Source organism: Triticum dicoccoides, chromosome 6A (genome assembly GCF_002162155.2).
Source record: "Triticum dicoccoides isolate Atlit2015 ecotype Zavitan chromosome 6A, WEW_v2.0, whole genome shotgun sequence".
NCBI lineage: Eukaryota > Viridiplantae > Streptophyta > Magnoliopsida > Poales > Poaceae > Triticum > Triticum dicoccoides.
Window position 1 is genome coordinate 608,312,096 of NC_041390.1, and position 25,746 is coordinate 608,337,841.

At 45.0% G+C, this 25,746-nt stretch overlaps 1 protein-coding gene and 1 pseudogene across 1 annotated transcript; one reads left to right on the top strand and one right to left on the bottom strand.

The window, feature by feature from the left end:
* The first annotated feature begins 3,424 nt into the window (after positions 1 to 3,424).
* LOC119318407 lies at positions 3,425 to 6,427 on the top strand (annotated as a pseudogene).
* Positions 6,428 to 10,452: 4,025 nt separating this feature from the next.
* Positions 10,453 to 15,920, bottom strand: LOC119318408 (ribonucleoside-diphosphate reductase large subunit-like). The gene is made up of 17 exons (XM_037592965.1): positions 15,475 to 15,920; positions 15,316 to 15,377; positions 15,109 to 15,196; positions 14,048 to 14,311; positions 13,728 to 13,968; positions 13,571 to 13,647; positions 13,247 to 13,417; positions 13,080 to 13,172; positions 12,835 to 12,984; positions 12,657 to 12,743; positions 12,412 to 12,576; positions 12,214 to 12,333; positions 11,561 to 11,763; positions 11,326 to 11,475; positions 11,086 to 11,233; positions 10,876 to 10,959; positions 10,453 to 10,786 (listed from the first exon to the last, which is right to left on the bottom strand). The coding sequence occupies exons 1-17, from the start codon at positions 15,700 to 15,702 to the stop codon at positions 10,679 to 10,681; spliced, it is 2,439 nt and encodes an 812-aa protein (XP_037448862.1). The 5' UTR covers positions 15,703 to 15,920; the 3' UTR covers positions 10,453 to 10,678.
* Positions 15,921 to 25,746: the final 9,826 nt, after the last annotated feature.

The window sequence follows — 25,746 nt, forward strand, 5'->3', positions numbered from 1 at the left end:
TTTTACTTCATCCCCTGCCCCAATCTCTTTAGAGCATCTACACCCGGATTTTGCCCCTCAAACGCTTGTAAACGCGTCGGCAGACACTGACCGGTCAAGCCTCAAATTTGCCTTCTCACAACCAGACACCTTAATTATCATATCTCAAATTCATATAAACTCATCCAGCTATGTTGATGCATTACACGCATCGTCTGGCTACTCCATCACTACTAAACATGTCATCGGACTACCAGGATTTGGCATGTTTGGCTATGGTTGAGATCATCCACGGCCGCCTCTTTCCCTTCCCGGCCTTCTCGCAGAAGTACCGGTCAAAGACGTAGTAGGGATCGAGCCGGATCTGCTCGTCGCCAGAGTTGTCCTCGTCGTCGATGTCGTCCTTCTCCTTCTTCAATGGCAGTCCGGCCATGTCACAGACCGTCTGATTCTCCTCTCGGACGAAGACTTGAGTGTTCCTCCGCTATCGTTTCTTCACAATGCGGGCGTAGATGGCTTCCTCCTATGCGGCAACCCGTGTCGTCGCCATTTCCACCGCGATACGCCCCTCGGTGGCCCTTATCCTCTCCTGACCATGGCGGGCCGCCCGTTCTCGCTGGGACTCGTAGTCTGCCCTACCGGTGATGGGGAAGGAGAGATTTTCCGCCTGTCAGGACCGCGATGATCCATCCCCAGAGGACCCGAGCACCCGTTGAGCCGACGATATGGAGTCGTGCCGGACAGATTCACCCGTTGGCCGGGCGTTGTCCTCCCAGGAGTAGCAGAGTGCAATGCATACCGTCATTGCCTCCTCTAACCCGCACGGGACACCCCAGTCGACGCATCCGGACTGGTTGGAGTCAGATCCGCTGCCGACATGCTGGAGACGGCCGTAAATCACCGGAGATGAGCTCGGTGACCGAGGGAGTGGAGTGGAGAGGAGTGTGAAGTGCTTAGGGTTTGGTCCGGCGAGCGGATAGGGAGGAATATATGTGTGGCCGAGTAGACTAGCGTGGGCCGAGTCTAACGTGACGGGCACGCACGGGCGCGTCCGGGCGCCCCCATATCCGTCCCATATTTGGGCTGGATATGAGGGGTGCCGGTCAACCGGGGTGTTTGAGGCATGTTTGAGGCCCCTAACTAGATCGAATTTTTGTGATCGGATAGTGACCGGGTGGCCCGCCCAGATGTCTGAGAAGGGTTTCAGGTGCCCAATTGTAGATGCTCTTATTCCCTCCCTCACTGCACCTTGTGCGGGTGGTAATCTGAATTCCTTAGATGAAATAATCTGAATCTATGTCAGTATTAGTTTCGCAATGCAAACAAATATGTTTAGACAGCACGTAGATTATAATTTCTGCCTATTTCTTGATCTGAAACAAAACAATCTACCTAGCTATGCATTCATCTAGGGAATTCAGATTTCAGTGCTGGGTCGTTCGGTGATGACAACAACAGAGAAAATGAACGTCTTACATTAGTGAACAGCGGGAGTACATAGCAAGACACCTGCAAAAGTTAGCTAGATTGTTATTGATTTTCTTAGTGGCATATGTTTCCTTGTTAAAACAAAAATTGGTATTGGGTTGAGCTTTTCTCAATAATTTTCTTTGTTTTTTTATAGTGAGGTTAATGTTTCATGTCAATGTGACGAGATTTGGTGTCAGGTGCTTTAGATTTATGCGAGGGTTAAACAACAACGACTACGACTCCAGGGCACTGGTCCTTAGGGACACATGCACGAATACTTACGGGCTGCCTCATTGATAAGATCATGCCGGCTCCGATAGGGGAGCGACGATAGCGATAAGTCGGTGTCTCATTCTAGCAGCAGTAGTGATCGTTTGGTGGTTTCGGAATCTTGATATAATTTTATTATGTTTGAGATGCTTTGTACTTGTACTTCCAGTTAACTTTTATAATATAATTGATTCATTTGAAAATAGAAAGTTGCTCCAAGACAGTAACTATAGATGTCTGTTCGATGCAAAAAAAATACAATAAAAGAAACTATAGATATGCATGTCCCCTGGTTGATCTACCGGTTGTCTCATGCATAACTCAACATATAGAATTTCTTTGGATACAATGGATTAGACAACTAAATGCAGCTCTGGTACGTATGCGATCTGAATTTTCCATTACCCATATTTCATCAATACACCCTGATGCTGTTTGCTGTTATTTACATCCAGGTAAAAATTGTGGGTGGTCATCAACAAAGTAGTTTTGGGCCAGAATTTGAAGCTATCCATGAAACAATTACATCCACAAGTGCATTGACATTCTCAGGGACCTGTGTTCGCAGAGTGCCAAAAGTGGTACCTATACCTCCTTAGCAAGCTTCCCATGGGGTGCCTGTTGTTAGATTTGCAAGGAGTTGACCTCCACGGTTCACTGCATCAGCCATTCCTAGTGGAACGTCAGGAAGTACCGGAAGAAACAACACACCTTATTTTTCTGAAACAAGTGCCACAATTAGAAAGTCTTTCGTCTAGCAATTATAAAGTCTTTCGTCCCACAAGCGCAGGATCTGAAGCAGCTGAGGAACACAGACGCCGGGCATTACTAGTAATTTAACCTTCAGTTTCTAATAATAACGCCTGTAAAAAACATAATCATCAACCCCTCCTTGTAATGAGCTAGCTCAAGAGGCGGCGTACTCTATATAAGCCACCTCATAGCATTTGGTGAAGGATTAACATCCATTTGTACTCATCCAGACATAAGAAGAACAACTCCAGCAGCTCGAGGTGCAGGGTCTTTACCTCCACCGTGAAGGGCCCGAACTCGTAAACATCTTGTGTCACACCTTCTCCGTAGTTAGACCATGCTCCTTCTCACTACCCCTCTCTTACTGTCAGGTCGGAATTGTTCCCAAGGTACCGATCTCCCTCACATTCAGCATTTGGACGTAGTCGACGAAGCTTCGGTGTAGATTATTATCGTATTTTTGGACGGTGAGGTTAAGGCTTCGTGTCATGTGATAAGATTTGGTGTCAGGTGCTTCAGATTTATACAAGGGTTCAACAACGACGAATGCGACTCCAAGACGCTGGTCCTTAGGGGCACATGCACGAAGACTTCCGGGATGGCATCAACAAGGTCAAGCCGGGTCCAATAGGGCACTGGCGATAGCGGCGAGTCGGTGGCTCGTTCTGACGGCAGTAGTAGTCGTTTGGTGGTCTCGGAATCGTGATATAATTTTGTTACGTTTGAGATGCTTTGTACTTTCGGTTAACTTTTATAATATAATTGATTCATGTGAAGAAGAAAAAAAGTTGCTCTAAGACGGTAACAATAGATATCTGTTCGATGCAAAAAAAATACTAGTTGATCTACGGGTGTGTGCTCGGGCGAATAATTCGAGCCGGTGAAAAAGAAAAGGCAAACCGGGGAGTTGCACTTTGCTCCATCCCTCCGTTCGCACTACTAGTGTCTAGTGGAGTGGAGTGCGTTGGGGAAAGGCGCCAGCGGCAAAGGGAAAGGCCGGAAGCCGACAGAGCGAATCCTCCACGGCGGGCGAGGCGGCGGCACCGCCCGCCGGAGAATTCCTCCGCAGCAGCCCATCCGGCACCGCATCGCCGTCTCCTTTCCCATCCGCAACCGCAAGGCAAGGCCTCTCCTCTCCCTCTCGCCCCCTCTGCATGCCTCTGCTCCAGCAGAACCCTAGCTAGTTCCACCGAATCAATCGTGGTGCCATACGTATCCCGTTGCTTCTTTAATTCTTTGTTCGGCCCATCTCTTAATTATTTCCCATAACCCTGCGACTACGAGATCATCTCCGTGGACCGATTTGACACCTACTAGTGGATTCTGTTCCCGCTGCCGATCGTTTCTTTTTTTAGATTAGAGGGCACCGTCCTGAAATGATCTGCCAAGCTCACGAAAGGAAAGGGGGCCTTTTGAAACATCTGAACAGCGCTTTGCCTTAGCGTTTGAACTGCTTGCCCTCCCTGGGTGGTATTATCTTGTTCCCAACACGACAGCCTGCGGCGACCCACCGGAATTCAATCAGATCAAATTTGTTGTTTTTACTGCATAGCAAGTTCCTTTCATTTGATAGGCATTTTATTCCGGTTTTCGTTAGTTGGCCGTTATGAGCAATTTCATCTACCCAATGGAAGAAACAAAAAGGTTTCTTCTAAAAACATCTGTGCAACGGTTCAGTGCGCCGAAGCGGTTACAGAGCTAGAACGGCACCTGTCACTTTTATTTACTGTATACAATTGAGATACATTCCATATGCAAGTATATTCTTGGCCTGGGTGCTAGTGCTAGCTTAAGCCCACCAATACGAGATACAAACTGTTGCTTTCGGTGCATAGGAAGTTCCTCCTTTCATTGATAGGCATACATTTCAGTTTTTGTTAGTCGGTTGTTTTCATCTATTTGAGCGCCCCTGAGATGATCGATCTGCACCTGTCACATTTGCTTACAGAAAGAATACTCATAGGGATACATTTCCATGGGCAAGTATCTTCTTGCCCTGGGCACTGTTAGCTTATTCCGAACATGAGAGGACCACCACTGAAATTTAACCGTATCAAAATTGCCGCTTTTAGAGTTCCTTTGATTTTCATCAGCATACATGGATACCGTATATTTGTCCATCCACTCTTATTATTCCTGGTGCAATAACAAGTTTGTTTGATTACATTGATAGATAGATAGGCATATACTCTCTATCAAACCTGCAAAACATCATTTTCTTATCTAGTGTATTCTAATTAACATGCTACTTATGCCTCTTATTATTTATTAAGCAGCTCACTGTTTTTCTACTGCTTGCAGATAGTTTGCCATCAGCAGAGCGCCATGCAAAACCCCAGCAGGCGGCCCACTGTCTCTCTCGCTGGACCCCCTGCTTGTTCCGGTATCCAAGGTTGGGCTGACCTCCCAGATGAGTTGCTTCATCCCATCGTTGCTCGATTGCGCTCTTTTCGAGACATTCTTGGCTTCGCCGCAACATGCCCCTCTTGGCGTACTGCCTACTCTTCATACCCATCGAAATCTACATTCCGCACAAAATTCCCACCTCTCCTCATCCAGCCCCGTGTCCGTCATGTACAAGGTCCTCTTCTTCCTTCTACTGATGGTTGCCGTGAGCTACTCAAATGTAAGGATATTGATCCTGCCAACCCGAACGCCGCCCTTCACTGCCAGATTCCTCGAGAAACCCTGGAGAATATGAAATGTATCGGCTCTTCCTATGGTAATATCATCTACTACCGCGAAGGATATTGTCGCATCGTCCATGTCTTCACTCTTCACTGGTGTGGAGGTTTCAGCTCCATGTCTCCCACCCAGTGCCAAGTGTTCGATATACCGCTGTAATGGCATTCTAACAGCCCCTGTCACATCACCCAGCTCACATCTCATTGTCAGTACCAGCACCTACCACAAGTCCTACTTATTTGATTGGCGTGTTGGAAGCGACTCTTGGTCCCAAGCCCAGCTTCCTTATATGTATACGGACCAGATTGTGGAATTCGATGGTCAGTTCATTCTCTCGGATGGCAATGGGTGGTTCCACTCTGTGCAGATGGCCCCTCAGCTTGGTCTACATGCAGGATATAACAACCGACAAGGAGGACTGGAGTCAAGAACATCGTGATATGACAGCGCTGGTGGTTTGTGGTGACATGCTTATCGTTTTTATTCCCTTCCCTCGGGAGCTCTACCGCCTCGACGTGTCGACCGAGCCCGCGACAGTGCTGCCCATGGAGAAGCTGGATGATTGGGCGCTCTTTCTGGGGGCAGAACCAAACGGCATGCCACTTTCGTGCATGAGCCCGCCCGGAAAAATGGGGAGGGAGGAGCAACACCTCGTACTGTGTCGGCTATGGCTCTCAGCCATGTACTCCCTCTGTAAACTAATATAAGAGTGTTTAGATAACTAAAGTAGTGATCTAAACGCTCTTATAATAGTTTACGGAGGGAGTACTTTCCACGGACTGCGTGAGGAGCCGGATCCTGTGTTGGACACGGCGCCCGTTGACTGTGACCATTGGAATCCGCCGCTTTCTCGCGCTCACAGGGACCGCTACTCCGACCCTTGGGCTATACGCTGGTACGGCGAACAGGACCCCGTGGAGTTAGCTCTGCCACTCTGGCCGTACCCAAGCATGTTCTACTATGGTGCCGGAGAGTGATCCGCCTCTTCGAAGGCTTCCATTTGGTCTGAGTGTGTTGGCGGCCGCGTTAGTGCCGTGAGCTTGCTACAGTTAATTATTACCCAAGTCTCATGATGTTGGTCTGCCGACTTTACCTATGCTCTCTCTGTTTAATAAGTAATACTTTCACTAAGTGTCTAGTACTGTACTTTATATAGTTGGCACAGGGGCACACGCCCTATCAATTTGCATGCTACTGTCGTGTATACTCACTTGCTATATATTCAGGACATGGTTCTGAAGCAGCCATGGCAGCTTCTTATCGTTTCATATTAGTCCTGATTTCACTTCGATTGCGGCAGATATGCGCCGTTGAGGCCCGTGTTGTGGCCGGCCTTCCACCGACCTCGGACGAGGAGGGGGTTGGCCCGTGCTCAGAGGAGATACCAATGGGCAATGGCGGCTCACCCAAACGCCACCGGGTGATGTGGAAATCTTGGTGGTTCATTTGCAGCTGTAGCGAGTAATGTACTCCTACTAGTAGTTGAGGAGTGGTAGGACGGGGCCAATCCTAGTCGAGGAGTTTATCTGGACTACTGGTAACAATGTGGTCAATCTGGTATGCGAGACGGAAAGCAATTTTTGGTGATGAATATCAGAGCCCTTTGTCAACATTCGGTTTCATTAATAAATTTCCGAGTGATCTCGATTTCATTCGGGAGCAGAAACCTGCGAGACAGACTAGTTGTGTTGCAACTTGCAAGGGATCTAAGTGGTCTGTAACTTTTGAAGGACTGTCCGATCCAGCAATTCTGGAGAACTTGGCATGCAGAGAAGCTCTAGCACTGTCAGCTGATCTGAATCTTGGACGAATTAAAATAGCCACAGATTGTTTTGGAGGTTGCTAACTAAGTGTCTCCGTTCTTTCCCACGAGAGCTGCCTGACAAAGGTGTGTTCAGCTTTATTACTCATTCATGAGTGCCAGGACCGGGCAAAACGCTCTCAAGAAGCAGGTTTCTGTCATGAAGGACGAGCTTCAATGGTGAAGCTCATAATTTATCCCGCTATGCTACGTCCCTTGATGTTGGAACATCGGTTTGGTTTGGAAACCCACCGATGAACCTTTGTATCCCTATGTCTGTGATTGTATCAATATAATAAGAAAAAAATATACTTTTCATCCCTCAATTCTTGGCGGAGTCTAGATTTAGTTCCTCAACTCTAAAACTGGACAACTTGCACCCTTAACTTCTCAAACCGGACAAGATTCATCCCTGGGCACGGTTTTGACCGGTTTTGGTGGTGCCCCACCCCAGTTTTAACCGTTCCGACTCAAATTTGCCTACCTTTTCCAAGTCCACCTACTGTTTTCAAATTTGATTACTTTTTCAAATACGTGAATCTTTTTAAATTGTGTGTACTTTTTTTAAATCGGCGTACTTTTTTCCAAGTTCATGTATTTTTCAAAAATGCATATGTTTTTAAAGTTCATTTAGTTTTTAAAATTTTTAATTTTTTAAAATTGATGCACCTTTCATATTCGAGTACATTTTTCTGAAAGAGTTCATGAATTTGAAAATTTTATGCAAACTTGAAAAAAGTACGCGGATATGGACTTCTTTTGCGCAAAATATGTGGATTTCAAAAATTATTTTAACTTGAAACAAGTACGTGAATTTCATACTACAAAGTTCATGGATTATAAAAGCAACACCGATTTGAAAAAAAACGGACTTTGAAAAGCATGTGGATTTGAAATAAGTATGTGAATTTCAGAAACAATTCATGGCTTTGAAAAATACTTGGATTTGATAAATTTACGCAAACTTGGGGAAAAAACGGGGATTTGGAAAAAATACGTAAATGTTAAAAATCACGGATTTGAAAAAAGTACACGAATTTCAGAATAGTTCGCTGATTTGAAAAAAAATATGTTTATTTTTTAAAAAATACGCGACCTTGAATAAACTATGCAGAGTTGAAAAGTGTATGTGAATTTTAAAAAGTTCACGGATATAAAAAATTACAGGAATATGAGTGAGCACCGGTCAAAACCGGGGTGAGTCAACACCAAAACCCGGTCAAAACCGAGTCCAGGGACGAACCTTGTCCGGTTTCGGTAGTTGGGGGTGCAAGTTGTCCGGTTTTGAAGTTGAGGGACCAAATCTAGACTTCACCAAGAGTTGAGGGACGAAAAGTATACTTTTCTCATATAATAAAGAGGGGGGCGATTCTAAAAAAAGGAGGATATCAATCATCCAACAAAAGAAGGATCTGACCCTCCCACGCCACTCCCGTGGGCAATAGGGAGGACGCTACCGCCGCCGCCACCAGTACCCACCCTCCCTCCCTCCTCCCTCACCGCCGCCAGAGGACGTGGCCGGGCAAAGCCTGGCCGGTGTCGGTGGCGGCGAGGCGTGTCGCCTTCTCGCGCAGGGCCTCTACCAAGGGGTGGCACGGCAGGGCGGCGATGGTGAGGGTCAAGGTGGTGCAGCGGCGGATCCCCATGGCGGCAGCGCACGACGGGCTTCGAGGTGGCGGATCATGCAGGCGAGGGGGTGGCGACGGATCAGGATCCGCCCCGATCTGGCGTCCGTCTTCAACCGACGGCATGGGCTGTGGGCGCCGCGGGACGGCGCCCTCCGTCGTGGCGGCGATGGTGTCGATGTGGTGGAGGCAAGTGGCGATCCTAGTGCTCTTTTGGCATCACAACAGCGATCTACATGATCGGTCATCCTTGATCTTGCCATCGACGTGTTCTGGAACTGTTGCCGGAAATCTTGCCAAGGATATCTGGATCAGATAGAATCCGGTCATGCATGTCCATATCAGCCTAAGCGGCTCCATGAGGGCGCGGCGCGAAGCTCTGTTGTTTGTTGACACCATGGGACATGTCGTTATCTCAACTAGTGATTGGGGCGCCACCCTGTGGCGCCGCTTGAGAGGAAGTTGTGCACACGTTTCTATTTAAAAAATACATAGAGTCCTCACCCCCGTCTAAAAAAAATCTTAAAAAAATAATAATCCTCATCTTTATCTATTTTTTTACCACAACATCCTACCAGCAAGTGCCACTTTGCATACCCACCATTTAAAAAATATCAGAGGTCCTCATCTCTATCTAAAAAATACATTTAAAAAATAATCCACACCTTCATCTAAAAAATTGTAAAAGATTTCTCACCGCGGCCAACCAGCTTGCGCCATGTGGCATAGCTGGTTGGCCGCCCTTCACGCGTAGCTTAATGGTTTTAATTTCCATGGCATAGACTGTAAGTGCATCTAGTGCCACGCCTTATTGGTTTTGGAGTACTGAAGACAAACTTGGTTGAGCGACTAATGTGTTGTGAGATTCACAGGATAACACAGATAGAAGTCCCTAGAGATTCGGTTTAACCATTGAAGACGACCCCTAAAAATGTCCGAAGACATTGAAGATATCAGTTACTCCTAATAGGGCTAGCCCAAGTCGGTTGCTCGGCTTGGTCGCCTTTGTACGTAGCAAGGACAACTTGACGCAAAGGAAGTCACCTTTTTGCCGAGAGGCTGAGCCGGCACATCGTATAGAGATTGACGCAGTCGTCAGACACCTTCATTGCTGACAAAAACGTCTTTTCCCACTGAACGCACCTCACCGAAAGGTCTGAAATAAAACCAGGAAAATACGAGCACCGGTGTCAAGTCTAGGACTTGAACCGTGGTGTGTTGGGGACACCATTGTCATCCTAACTATCCAACCACTGGTAGGTATATTAACGTGGGAGTATCTAGGGAGTCTCTATTCTATTCATGTCAAAAAAAGAAAGAGTATTGTTTCTATCTTCGGTGGAAGGAATGCTTTGGAAATAATATATCATAAGATATACTCCTATTCCATAGAAGCAAACACCATTAATAATCATGTAAGCTGATTCACATGTCGATGGAAACACCATTAATAATCATGTAAGGCAAAAAAAAATCCATTCCCGCTCAAAAAAGGGCAAAAAAATCCATATGGAGCAACGTTTCTACTAGTAGCAAAATTAATAACCATGGAAACAAAATTTGCATCTTAGTAAGGCAGCAAATTACATGTCGTAGTGCCAGATTTCCAGATATATTACCATCCGAAATTAGTTTGCTAAATATCTGAAAAGGTATATTTTTTTCCGAAATATGTATAGTTATTACCAAATGGAAGGCGCGCGCCAGATTTTACCCCTTTGACGATTTTTGCAAGGACAAAATCACACCAAAAGTTTTAAAAAAAAAAAGCATACCTCGTGGAGTTACCATTCAATCACAGCCGTGTGTTTTGACTTAAAGTTACTGCAGTTTTTTAAGTTGGAAAGCACAGAACTTCTGGACAGTACAAGAACGAAGATAAGTGTTCCAGGCAAATATTATACATTTAGATATATATAGGTGGCATATATATACAGGCGCAATAGCATGAGTGCGAGGTTCTGGAGCAAGGCTTGCTTTTAATTCAGAGTTCATCATGCATAGGCAGATTACCACTACAGATATATCATCGAACCCAACGACAAGCCAACAGTAAGAGGATAGTATAGGTTAGCGTAGGGTGTCACGGATGAATCTAGCTTCCACATGACAAGCAGTCCTCCCGGTTGTTCAGGGAGCAGGTCACCTGCGCCATCTTAGCCTGGAGATCCTCTTCCTCCTCAGCATTCGCAGGCTTCTTATCCTGCACGTTCAGTGTTGCTCACGGTAAGGATCATGTCTAAGCAGTCGTGTGGAGAAAAATATGGATCTGCAAATCAGTGAAGCATTCACCTTGAGAAGACTAGTGTCCACTGTGAATTTGATCGCATCGGCAGCAGCACGTGTCCTCAGATAGTACATCCCTGTTTTCAGGCCCTGGCACATGACAGTAGCATCATAAACAACATTGTTAGCATGCAAATTTACAAATTCAGCGCTAACTGTTGGAGTTTTCAGTAAAACCATGGAGCGCTAGAGCAGTATTGGTTTTAACAGGCAGACCTTGGACCAAGCGTGGAAGTGCAGGGAGGTTAGCTTCCCAGAGTTTGCTTGATCCATGTGGATATTGAGGCTCTGACTTTGATCGATGTAGCAGCCACGGTCGACGGCCATGTCAACAACAGTTTTCTGTTTGATCTCCCAAACAGTCCTGGTTCAATGATATAGAAAGGTTTAGACGCGCATGAAGCCATGAACCAAAACCTTTGAAACTAAAGGGTGGGATGATCGTATTTCACGTACTTGTAAATTGCTTTCAGATCATCTGGGATCTCAGTGATCTTTTGGACAGAGCCATCGTCGTAGATAATATTGTTTTTCAGGACAGGAGACCAGATACCCATCTCGGTCAGATCATGGAGGAGATGCTTGTTCACTACAACAAACTCACCACTGCCAAGAGAAAAATAATTATGTTGCATCTAAGCATTGGTACGTCAAACAGCGGCTCAAAACTACAAGGGACAGATATGCAAACCTTAAAACTCTTCGACTGTAAATGTTCGACGTGTATGGTTCAAAGCACTCATTGTTGCCAAGAATTTGACTAGTAGAAGCAGTGGGCATTGGAGCCACAAGAAGAGAGTTCCTTAACCCAACTTTGGAAATCATCCCCCTTATAGCTGGCCAGTCCCATCTGTCTGATGGCACTACATTCCACATATCAGGTTGAAGAATGCCCTGCATAGAAGTGTATTGAGAATAACCTCAGAAATAAGATTGGCTGCTAAAACCCTGTGAAGGAACAAAATGACCTGCCAATTATAACTAAGAGTTCCATTATCTTACTACAAACCATTCAAGAGAGAACATCATTCATGAATACAATTACTTCACTAGCACAAGCACAATTTCACAGTTAAGCAATTAATTAAGTTCACCCTGATGGGAACATCAGTAGTGGGAAGGCCTATCTCACAGTTATAGTTGTTTAGTTCTTCATAGTTGTAAGTAAATCATGCTAAAATCTACATCTCCTTAAATACCTTACCACTAATGGCGAGCATAGAAATAATTTTATTGTTTTCTACCATCAGTTAAAATTTATATGTGAAAAAAATGCATAGTTCAACATAATCACACCATATATTCAGCACAAATGACAGGTATATTTACAGAAATCAGACAAACCTTGCTGACTGGGCACCCATCATAAGTTATATAAGGACCTTCTTTTGCGGCAATTTCAGCAGAAGCTTTCAATGCATGATAATAGATAGTCTCAAAGATATCCTTGTTTAACTGCTGGGCCTGAGACAATTCCATTATAATGAGTATCACCAAAGTACAAAGTGAAATGACCATACTTAAATAAGCTTGAAAATGTACCTCTGGTGAATCAAATGGCATGCCAAGTAAAATGAAAGTGTCTGCTAAGCCTTGAACACCTATTCCAATTGGCCTGTGCCTCATATTTGACCTCCTTGCTGTCTCAATGGGGTAGTAGTTGATATCAATTATTTTGTTGAGATTCCATGTAACAATTGAAGTAATCTGTCATACATTCAACAATTTGTTAGTTGGCATTCAGACTAATGGGACAGGATCCCACAATAAAGATGAGCCAGGCAAACCTCAGCTAATTTATCGAAGTCAAAGTATCTATTTTTTGACCCAATGCTGCCAACAAGCTTAGCTGGATGGGACTCTATCGGAACACCCTGAAACATCAAATGTACAGGGTCAAGTAATGCACACACATTGCCAGGTTACAACCGCTAACGAAAAAACTCAGCAGTCATCAGCACATACCTTTTCTCTTACAAAACGTGGCAAAGCAATTGATGCCAGATTGCACACGGCAGTTTCAGTGGGACTTGTGAACTCAACTATCTCTGTGCACAAGTTGGAAGACTTAATTGTGCCCAGATTTTGTTGATTACTTTTTCTGTTGCAACTGTCCTGCACATCATCATCAATTCATCATCAAGGACTTTTTAAGCCAAACCATTGCAAGAGAAAGCAGGTGTTCAGGGACTTGCAAAATTTAGACAAACCTTATAAAGCATATATGGTGTTCCAGTTTCTATCTGTGCTTTCAAAATTTCAAACCAGAGGGACTGTGCTGAAACAATTTTCTTCGCTTTGCCCTGAAATCACGTAGCTATGTTATTAGTACATGTTTCGTCACTCCAAGAAATATGTAACATCTAGTCCAGCTTACTTCTCTTTCATATTTGCTGTACAGATTCTGAAACTCATCTCCCCAGCAATCAGCCAAACCTGGAGCTTCACTGGGACAAAATAATGACCATTGCTCATTTTTTTGCACCCTTTCCATGAATAAATCAGGAATCCAGAGAGCATAGAAAAGATCCCTGGCACGATTCTCCTCCTGTAAATTACACATAATGAGGGTGAGATGGGGTAGTATAAGGTCGTAGCGTGACGGTCGTGATCAAATGCTGAAAAATTAAATCCAAACTGGTAATAAGTTTCTAGTATCTCTGTCTCAAAGTGTGTTACGCGTTACTTCAAGAACATTTACCTTTCCATGGTTCTTTCTCAAATCAAGGAACTCGTAAATATCAGCATGCCAAGGCTCCAAGTATATAGCAAATGCACCTATAAAAATAGGAACCTGTGAGGAATCCTTAAGAGTATGTAAACGTGGTCGGACTAACTGAGTAACTGGTGCTACTTACCTTTCCTCTTGCCTCCGCCTTGATCAACATAGCGTGCAGTGTCATTGAAAACACGTAGCATGGGTACAATTCCATTAGAAGTTCCATTAGTTCCACGAATGTAACTGCCAGTAGCCCGAACGTTGTGAATTGAGACACCAATCCCTCCAGCAGATTTGCTTATGGAAGCGCATTCCGAGAGAGTATCATAAATTCCCTCAATGCTATCATCTTTCATGCAGACCAGAAAGCAGCTGCTTAACTGCATCACAAATAATAGGAATATGAATACACAGCTTAACCATCACCACTGAATTCAATTATGGTCGAAGGTGCAGTACTTGAGGCCTTGGAGTGCCAGCATTGAAAAGGGTTGGGGAAGCATGAGTAAACCAGCGCTGGGACATCATGTGGTATGTTTTGACAGCAGACTCAATATCATCCTTGTGTATCCCAACAGAAACCCTCATTAACATATGTTGTGGTCTTTCCACAACCTTCCCACCAACTTTCAGTAGATAAGACCTCTCAAGCGTCTTAAAACCAAAGAAATCGTAGTCAAAGTCTCTATCATAAATTATCTCACTGTCCAGGCGTGTAGCATTCTGAAATGATACAGCGATCAGAAATTCCATAAGTATATCTGTTTTGTTTTTTCATAAAAGTAATATTGTATACCAATGAACAGCGCAGATACACCAATATGAAATGAAGCATCCAAAAACTATCAATGCACAAGACGGACAGAGAAAAATGTAACAAAATGGTCTAAATAAGGACAAGATCATCAACCAACTAAAACAAATAAAAGGGTAGCACAGCATTGCAAATTGCAACATAACACATGAACAACCAGCTACTCATGTCAGTGCAGACCAAATAGCTAACAATTCACAAGTGTGGCAGAGTGCCAGGCGGTCATGTTTAGCATGTTAAGCGAGTAGCATTCTGAAATGAGAATACAGAAATCAGAAATTCCATAAGTAACATTGTATATCTGTTTTTTTTAGAAAGGTAACACTATAGTATTATCAGTTAACAACACAGATACTCATATGAAATGAAGCATCTAAAGACTAAAACTATCAATGCACAAGACATGTAACTATGTAACAAAAGAGTCAGATTAAGGACAGACCCATCAACAAAAAAAAATGAAAAACAAGTACAGCAAAAAGTGTTGCAAATTGCAACACTAACATGAACAGCCAGCTACTTATGTCAGTGCGGCCAGAATAACTAGCCAAATCCCAACTGTGCCAGAGTGCCAGGTGATAGTATTTAGCATCTTACATCTACAATCTCCTTAGTTACAATATATAGTCAAAGGATCCAGGTAATCTAAATGACAGGGGAATAGGGCATGCTCCCACAGAAAACACGGTTAGCATCTAGACCGCACCTTCATGATGATCTCGTAGACGTCATCAGCGATCAGGGGAGCCATCAGCCCAGACCTCTCGTTGAAATGTGTGTACATGACCTTCACCCTGCATACAGAGAGCAACACAGCCACGTCACAACACTGGTCAGCAGAAAAAGGAAACAAAATTGAAACGTATCATCAGGAATTTCCTCCTGGACAAGAGAGAGAAAGGAAGGCACGCACGTCTCTGAGAAGGACTTCATGGTGTTCTTGTGCAGGTTGGAGACGGCGATCCTGGCCGCGAGCTGCACGGCGCAAAGGAGCGGCAGAACCACTTAGAGATCATAATCATCGAAGCGGCTGGGCAGGGGACGGGGAGAGGGCGGGAGGGGGTTGGGTTACCGATGCGTAGTCGGGGTGGGAGGCGGTCATGGCGGCGGCGGTCTCGGCGGCGAGCTCGTCGAGCTGGGAGGTGGTGACGCCCCGGTAGACGCCGGCGCAGACCTTCTGCGCGACGAGGACGGGGTCGCAGTGGTCCTGGCTGAGGCCGTAGGCGAGCTTCTTGAGCCGCGCCGTGATCTTGTCGAAGTGGACGGCCTCCTGCCGCCCGTCGCGCTTCACCACGTACATCGCGCCGCCGGGCCCGGCCTGACCTTCCGTCGAACACGTGTCGGGCGCGGGTGGCAGCAGGCGGCGCGGGCTCGTGTGCCGGGGCGAGAGGGGAGAGCGGGCGCGCGGCGAGGGGTTCGGAACGGCCTCGGGGGATCGCCGGTGGTTTGGGGGAGACGGGGGAAAGGGGATTGTTTTGGGAGCGGAGGCGGGAGCGATTTGGAGGGTGAGCGCGGGAGCGAGGGAAATGTTTTCGCGCGCGATTTTGGGTGGGGGTGGGGGAGGTTGGTGGTGGTGGCCGGTGGGAGACCTGCGTGGATGCTTGTGTGGGAGCGGGGCCCCACGTCTCAGTGAGAGTGGGAGCGCGTTGTGTCCTCCGTCGGCTCCGTCCGTGGCCGGCCGAATTTGAAAAGCGTGAATTTTGCTCGCTGGTTTCCGGGAATTCCGCGGAGGACTGTTTGACCTTCGTTTAGATAAGAGGCGGAACAATGGTACTCCCACCTGTTAATTCTCCGGCAAGCGGCGAAGGATGGTTAGGTGGACAGTGGTATCTCCAGCCCACCAGGATTAAGTCATGATGCCCGCATTTATTCTAGATTTATTTCAGCATTTTCGGCGATACGCTTTCAGTGGGAGGAGACGTTCCCATCGACTACAAGGCGCCTACGGTGACTTCGTAAAATCTCAAGATGATATGCCGGCTCGGTCTCCCGGAGGTGCTCATAGGGGTAGGGTGTGCGTGTGTACGTGTATATATGAGCGCTTGTGTCTGTACCGATGTTCTGAAAATATCTCCGGCAAGCGAACGTTCGCTGGGAGGGATGACAATTACGAATATTTTAATGGCATCTTTAGGTCCAGTTCTTTTGGTCGATTCTTCCGTTTTGATGGTATCCTAGTTAGGATTATAAGAAAAATACGAGTTCAAGATTATGAGCAAGTGGGGTATACAGGTTTTAAAATTGACACGGGTGACACTGCCATCTAAATTTGCATTGGAATGTCATGGTACAAAAAAGTTTGTCTGAAATTCATTTGGTAAGACATTCGAGCAAGTGGTGGAGCATGTCTCGCTGGCACACATCATCGTCTGTAGGCTTGACATAGAACTATATGTAGCCAAATACTCCCGTCCACTTATAACCGGACGGTGACGGAACTTGGGAACGCAACAGCCAGCTACCATCTGCACCATTAAGAAACAGCAAATTAATCAGGAAAAAACACAGGCTGCAGCGCCACATATTTTTGTTTTTTGAGAACAGCGCCACAGACCAGCCGGCCCAATCATCGCTCCACGGATAGAAGAACTCACCTTGCGGCCCAACAGCCTGGTTCATGAGAAGATGCCTAGAAAAACCTGTGGAGCAGCAGCCCTTTTCACGTATATTGGTTTGTCAGCTTGTGCAAGCGGATGAGGCGGACGAGGCCCAGAGAATGCTGCGGGACGATAGAATCATCTGATGCGTTCACGTGACTAATCTGACGGCTTAGGACCCAAAATCGCTGTCAGGAGGCATAGCCAGCTCAGTTTTACTGTTTAATTAATAAATAATAAATAATGGGAGAATCGGCCAAAAGAATTGGGCCTTAGTTGTTGCGAGAATGATAAAGATGACAATTTTTGTTTGTATAAGCAGGGCAATTTTCTGACAAGAACTGAACTGCAACAGAGTTGTCATGCTCAAGCAACACAAAAATTATCATAAAAATCATTCAGAAATGTCTTCCTCTCCCGACGAACGTTTGCTGGCTATTGGGGTCCTGATTCTTTGGGGTGGGGTGGGAGGTGTCCAAATGTAATTCTTTGGTATTTGAGTCATATTTGGATCAAACACCCAAGATTCAACGGAAGAATAATATGCAACAGCAAACTATACCACTTCATCGAAATATACAGACCAGCATCAAGAGCCCAAGGCATGTTTGTGGGTTGCCAACTCAGAGAAGAAGATCCGCTACATCTGGTGGTAGTTCTGGATGGGTGTGTTGAAGAGCCAGTAGTGGAAATAGTGCTAGCCACAACTTTTGTTAGTGGCGCACCGACCCCTGGCAACGCCAGTACTATTTTTTTCAAATAGTGGTGGCGTCAGACAATTTTGTACGATATTGATACGAGCTTACCGCTGGCATAGTATGTTTTCCGTACGCCATAGACATTTTATTAGTTTTTTCCGTCTGTTTTCGTTTTCTATGGCATGGCTCATTAGGCCTACGACAATAGTGTCCATTAGGCCCACGCCAGCAAAAAAACTACCCCATCCAGTCAAAATCAGTGTAAGTCGTTTTCACCCCTTCTTCGTTCCCCCCTTCTCGACCGCCGCCGCCGCTGCCCGACGGCGCCGCCGGAACTGTGCGGCCGTCACCAACTCCGGCAAGGAGGTGAGATATCCCCTCTTCCCCTAGCGATTTTTCTTCTTTCCCAAGCGTCTCCCTCGCGATCTGAGCCGGAATATTTTGTGTAGATGGATATGTAGGGTAGTTGATTGGTTTATATATGAATGGATAGTGCTAGTTTTTTATATTAGTAGAAATGCATAGTGCTAGAAATGGATATATTTGTACAAATTGATTTATTTGTAGAAATTGATATATTTAGTAGAAATTGATTTATTTGTATAAATTGATATATATCTAGTAGAAATGGATAGTGCACAATTGATATATCTTTCAAAGATGGATGGATGAATGGATAGTGTTAGTTTTTTTATTAGTATTGTGATATTTAGTAGAAATTGATTTGTTTGTACAAATTGATATATTTAGTAGAAATGGATAGTGCACAATTGAACTTAGTGTTCAATATATTATGTGTAGAATGGGAGTTTTGCTTGGTACTAATGTTGCAAATGTGCACTGAAGAAATCAGGGCAAGTCCTCATGTCAGTTTTGCTTGGTAGTTTCTTTAGAAATGTGCACTGAAGAAATCAGGGCAAGTCCTCATGTTTCTTTAGAAATGTGCACTCAAGAAATGTATAACTGTGTAGAACTGTGTTCCTCCATATACAGAGCCACTAAGGTGGAATTCTGTAGAACTGTGTAGTGTGCTTCAGTGAGAGAATGTCCGTCCATATATATTATTTGATCCCCTCCTAGCGTGCCTTTTCCATCCAGTATACCCTTATGCCGCGATTCAGAAACACCAATCGGCTTAAGGTTAGGAATAAAGTCAATACAAAACTCAATGACCTCCTCATTTTCATGGCCCTTGGACATGCTTCCTTCTGGCCTAGCACGGTTATGAACATATTTCTTTAAGACTTCCATGAACCTCTCAAAGGGGAACATATTGTGTAGAAATACAGGACCCAAAACGTTAATCTCTTCGCATAGGTGAATTAGGACGTGCGTCATGATGTTGAAGAAGGATGGTGGGAACACCAACTCGAAACTGACAAGACATTGCACCAAATCATTCTCTAACCTTGGTATGATTTCTGGATCGATTACCTTCTGAGAGATTGCATTGAGGAATGCACATAGCTTCACAATGCCTAATTGAACGTTTTCCAATAGAAGCCCCCTCAATGCAACCAGAAGCAGTTGCATCATAATCACGTGGTAGTCATGAGACTTTAGGTTCTGGAACTTTTTCTCTGCCATGTTTATTATTCCCTTTATATTCGACGAGAAGCCAGACGGTACCTTAATACTGAGCAGGCATTCAAAGAAGATTCCCTTCTCTTCTTTGGTAAGAGTGTAGCTTGCATGACCCTAATGTATGCCGTCTTTTCCGTGCATACGTTGTTGGTCCTCCCGTGCCTCAGGTGTATCTTTTGTCTTCCCATACACGCCTAAGAAGCCAAGCAGGGTCACACAAAGATTCTTCGTCACGTGCATCACGTCGATTGTGGAGCGGACCTCTAGGTCTTTCCAATAGGGCAGGTCCCAAAATATAGATTTCTTCTTCCATATGGGTGTGTGCCCGTCAGCGTCATTCAGAACAGGTTGTCCACCAGGACCCTTTCTAAAGACCACCTTCAAATCCTTGACCATATCATGTACATCAGCACCAGTACGGTGGCGAGGCTTCGTCCGGTGATCCGCCTCACCTTTGAAATGCTTGCCTTTCTTTCTTACGGGATGCCTGCTCGGAAGAAATCGACGATGTACCAGGTACACATTCTTCTTACAATTAGCCAAATATATACTGTCGGTATCGTCCAAACAGTGCGTGCATGCGCGGTATCCCTTGTTTGTCTGTCCTGAAAGGTTACTGAGAGCAGGACAATCATTGATGGTCACGAACAGCAACGCCTTTAGGTCAAATTCTTCCCCCATATGCTCATCCCACGCACGTACACCTGTTCCATTCCATAGTTGTAAGAGTTCTTCAACTAATGGCCTTAGGTACATATCAATGTCGTTGCTGGGTTGCTTAGGGCCTTGGATGAGCACTGGCATCATAATGAACTTCCGCTTCATGCACAACCAAGGAGGAAGGTTATACAAACATAGAGTCACGGGCCAAGTGCTATGGTTGCTGCTCTGCTCCCCAAAAGGATTAATGCCATCTGCGCTTAGACCAAATCATATGTTCCTTGCGTCATCTGCAAACTCCTTCCCGTACTTTCTTTCGATTTTTCTCCACTGCGACCCGTCAGCGGGTACTCTCAACTTTCCGTCTTTCTTACGGTCTTCTCTGTGCCATCGTATCGCCTTGGCATGCTCTTTGTTTTGTAACCAACGTTTCAACCGTCGTATTATAGGAGCATACCACATCACCTTAGCAGGAATCTTCTTCCTGGGGCGCTCGCCCTCGACATCACCAGGGTCATCGCGGCTGATCTTATAGCGTAATGCACCGCATACCGGGCAAGCGTTCAAATCCTCGTACTCACCGCGGTAGAGGATGCAATCATTAGGGCATGCATGTATCTTCTGCACCTCTAACCCTAGAGGGCAGACAACCTTCTTTGCTTCGTACATACTCTCGGGAAATTCGTTATCCTTTGGAAGCATATTCTTTATCATTACCAGCAACTTTCCAAATCCCTTGTCAGATACACCATTCTCTGCCTTCCATTGCAGCAATTCCAGTGTGGTGCCCAGCTTTTTCTTGTCACCTACGCAATTTGGGTACAACAATTTTTTGTGATCCTCTAACATGTGCTGCAACTTCTTCTCCAAATCACTTGCGCAGTTTCTCTTTACATCGGCAATGGCCTGACCTAGATCATCAACGGGCTCATTCGATGCCTCTTCTTCAGCTTCTTCCCGCATTGCCGGCTCAGCTTCTTCCCGCATTACCGGCTTAGCTTCTTCCCCCATTGTTGTATCATCGTATTCAGGGAACCCATGGCCAGGATAGCTGCCGTCGTCCTCTTCTTCTTCATTGTCTTCCATCATAACCCCTCTTTCTCAGTGCTTGGTCCAAACATTATAGTGGGGCATGAAACCGGACTCAAACAGATGGACGTGAATGGTTCTTGACGTAGAGTAATTGTGACCATTCTTACAGCCAGCACATGGACAAGGCATAAAACCATCTACCCGCTTGTTTGCCTCAGTCGCAAGCAGAAAAGTATGCACGCCATTAATGAACTCGGGAGAGCATCGGTCATCGTACATCCATTGCCGGCTCATCTTCAATACACAGCACCGAAAACACCAAATTAATACAATACATAAAGTTCATACAACACTTAAATGCAACAAACAAATAACTCTCTAGCTAAAGCATTTAAATGCAACAACAAATGCGATCAAGATCGCAACTAAGGTAACAATTGATCCAACAGCATAATGATACCAAACCTCACTATCAATGGCATATTTTCTAATCTTTCTAATCTTCAAGCACATTTTCTCCATCTTGATCTTGTCATCATCGACGACATCGGCAACATGCAACTCCAATTCCATCTTCTCCCCTCAATTCTTTTCAATTTTTCTTTCAAATACTCGTTTTCTCTTTCAACTAAATTTAACCTCTCGACAATAGGGTCGGTTGGAATTTCCGGTTCACATACCTCCTAGATAAAAATATCTATGTCAACTTGATGGGCATAATTTGTCATAAACACGAAATGCAACAAATAGTTTTAAAAGAGAATATACCACATCCGAATCATAACAAGGACGAGGGCCGACGGGGACGGATATCAAAACCATGGCACTATGTATAACAAACAATGTATGGGTAAGATAATTATACGAGTAACTATATATCCAAATCGCACAAACATCAATTTTTTATATAAAATTTCATGAACAAGAGGCTCACCACAAGGTGGTGCCGGCGACGGGACGGTGCGGGCGATCGACGGTGGTTACAACGGAGATTTAGAAGGCACTAAGTAAACCACACCTACATATGCAAACTAAGTGTTATTTTGACCTCAATTTGCATATAAATCAAATACTACCACATATAATTCCTCCCAAATTACTAAAACCCACAATTAATCACTATATAAACCAATGCAAGAGCTAATCTGGCAATGAGAGATGAAAGGACAAAGTTGCTAACCTTTGTGATCATTTGAATGGATGGGGGCCTGCAAATCTTGACAAATTTGGGGCAAATTTTATGATGAACTCGAGAGGAAGAAGGGAAGAACAGAGAAGAGGGAGAGGGGAAAGGGGGGAGAACAGAGTGCTGGTGGATGAAGGGTTTATATAGGACGACCTTTAGTACCGGTTCGTGGCACGAACCGGTACTAAAGATGTTGGAGGGACCCCACTCTGACAACATCCTGCCACCACTCCCATTAGTACCGGTTCGTGGCACGAACCGGTGCTAAAGGTTCGCCACGAACCGGTACTAAAGGTCTCCTCCCGCCTAGCCGTTGGAACCGGCACTAATGGACACATTAGTGTCGGTTCTGTTACAAACCGGGACTAATGTGTCTCACATTTGACCCTTTTTCTACTAGTGAATAGTAATTCGTTCACCCACCGTAAAATGCTTATGCTCTTGAGAGAAGCCACTAGTGAAACCTATGGCCCCCGGGTCTATCTTCATCATATTAATCTTCCAACACTTAGTTATTTCCTTTGCTTTTTACTTTGCTTTTATTTTACTTTGCATCTTTATCACAAAAATACCAAAAATATTATCCTATCATATCTATCAGATCTCACTCTCATAAGTGACCGTGAAGGGATTGACAACCCCTTATCGCGTTGGTTGCGAGGAGTTATTTGTTTTGTGTAGGTACGAGGGACTCGCGCGTAGCCTCCTACTGGATTGATACCTTGGTTCTCAAAAACTGAGGGAAATACTTACGCTACTTTGTTGCATCACCCTTTCCTCTTCAAGGAAATCCAACACAGTGCTCAAGAGGTAGCAACGACTCAATGATGAGAGCTCCCCGACATCCTTACCCCTAGATATGCATGAGGTGGAGGATTGTGGAGAGGGGAGGGCGATACGTCTCCAACCTATCTATAATTTATGAAATATTCATGCCATGTTTACAACAATTTTATATGGTTTTGGTATGATTTTATTAGAACTAACCCGCACTGACGTTGTTTTCAGCAGAACTACCGTGGTGTCCTTTTTGTGCAGAAATAAAAGTTCTCGGAATGGGTAAAAAATTTACGGTGATTTTTTATGGACCAAAAGGGACCCCCGAAGGACCGGAGTTGGCCAGGAAGTGGACGAGGTGGCCACAAGCCGCCAGGGCGCGCCCACCCCCAAGGGCACGCCCCTACGGCTTCTGGCCCCCTTGGGCACCCCTTTGATGTGAAACCTACACAAAAAATTCCTATAAATACCAAAAACCCCGAAAAGAACCCTAGAAGAGAAGTTCCGCCACCGCAAGCTTCTGTAGCCACGAAAAACGAACCAGGACCCCGTTCCGGCACCCTGCCGAAGGGGGAAATCATCATCGGGGGCCTTCTTCATCATCCCGGTGGTCTCCATGACGAGGAGGGAGTAGTTCACCCTCGGGGCCGAGGGTATGTACCAGTAGCTATGTGTTTGATCTCTCTCTCTCTCTCTCTCGTGTTCTCGATTTGGCACGATCTTGGTGTACCGCAAGCTTTGTTATTATAGTTGGGTCATATGGTGTTTCTCCCTCTTTATCTTGTTGTGATGAATTGAGTCTTGCTCTTTGAGGTTTCGTTACGTTGGATTGAGTATTGGATTTGAGAACACTTGATGTATGTCTTGCGATGGGATATGTGTGGTGACAATGGGATGTTCTGTTGATTCACTTGATGTATGTTTTGGCACTCAATTCGCGGATTCCCAAGGTGACATTGGGGTAATATATGCATAGGGGTTGATGCACGTTTTCGTCCTACGTTCTCCGATAGAAACTTTTGAGTGATTTTTTGTTGCACGTTGAGGGATTGCCATATGATTTAATTATGTTATCATTGTTGAGAGATTACACTAGTGAAAGTATGAACCCTAGGCCTTGTTTTCAAGCATTGCAATACGGTTTTTGCTCACTTTTGTTACTTGCTACCTTGTTGTTTCTATACTTTCAGATTACAAAAACCTATATCTACTATCCATATTAGACTTGTATCATCATCTCTTCGCCGTACTAGTGCACCTATACAATTTACCATTGTATTGGGTGTGTTGGGGACACAAGAGACTCTTTGTTATTCGGTTGCAGGGTTGTTTGAGAGAGACCATCTTCATCCTACGCCTCCCACGGATTGATAAACCTTAGGTCATCCACTTGAGGGAAAATTGCTACTGTCCTATAAAACTCTGCACTTGAAGGCCCAACATGAGTCTACAAGAAGAAGGTTGCGTAGTAGACATCAGAGGGGCAAGGTTAATGGTGACTTGTGAGGATGAGGATTACTCCGAGGAATCAGGAATTAATGGCGGGGTAGGGGGATTTCCTGTTCCGCCCCTCGACGGGAAAATTCATTGTTTTGACACTTTTGCAAAACTTTAGCAAGATTTGACCCCGCTTTTTAAAAATTCGGGATCTGGCCCTTTTTCCTACCGCCACTGTCCTTAGTGGTAGGATAGAACATCCTACCGCCCGGGTCTCTGGCGGTGCGACTTACCGGCGCCATCACGCCTGTTTGGTGTGGAAAAGACCCTACCGCCAAGGTCCTTGGCGGTAGCGACATGCATGCAATTATTAGAGGGTCATACATGCAATAAACAAAGGTGAAGACCTTACCCCAAGGACCATGGAGGCAGGGTAACACAACCTACCGCTAAGGACCATAGCGTTAGAATCTTTTGCGCACCAAATGGGCGTGACGATGTAGGTAAGTCCTACTGCCAGAGGCCCTAGCGGTAGGTTGTGTGCTACTTGTGAGATGCGTTGGGATTTTCCTCAAAGAGGAGGAGAGATGCAATACAGTAGAGATAAGTATTTCCCTCGGTGAGAACCAAGGTTTATTGAACCAATAGGAGAATCACATGAATTCCCGTCTTCAGCACATGCACACAAAAGAGCAAATACTTGCACCCAACGCGGACAAGAGGGTTGCCAATCCCCTTGAACTCGTTACTTGCAAGGATTAAATGTAATAGTGATAGATAGATAAAAACAAAAGTAAAATAAAAAGTATAAAATTGCAGTAAGGTATTTTTTGTTTTTATAATATGATAAAGGTAGATCCGGGGACCATAGTTTTAACTAGAGGCTATTCTCTTGAACACATATCATACGATGGGTAAACAAATTAATGTTGGGCTATTGATAGAAAAGCGCATAGTTATGACGTACTCATGGCAATGATCATGTATATAGGCATCACATCCGTGACAAATAGACCGACTCATGCCTACATCTACTACTATTATTCCACCAATCGACCGTTGTCCAGCATGCATCTACAATATTAAGTTCATAACAAACAGAGTAACGCACCACAAAATTTCATTTATTTAGTGACAAAAACCCTGGCAACGAAATAGGAAACGTCGCCTGAAATCATTTTCTATGACAGAGCATCATCACGAGGTGTTTTCCTCGCGGGGCAGCACCCTAACCAATTTCGACGACTTTCTGGCCCGTAATTGTGCGACGCTTTTGGGCGTCACTAGCCATGTCTATTTTCCTGGACGATTTGTAGTGTCACAGACAATGTTAGGCGGGCTAGAAAAAACAAATAAAAAATGGTGTGTTGGTG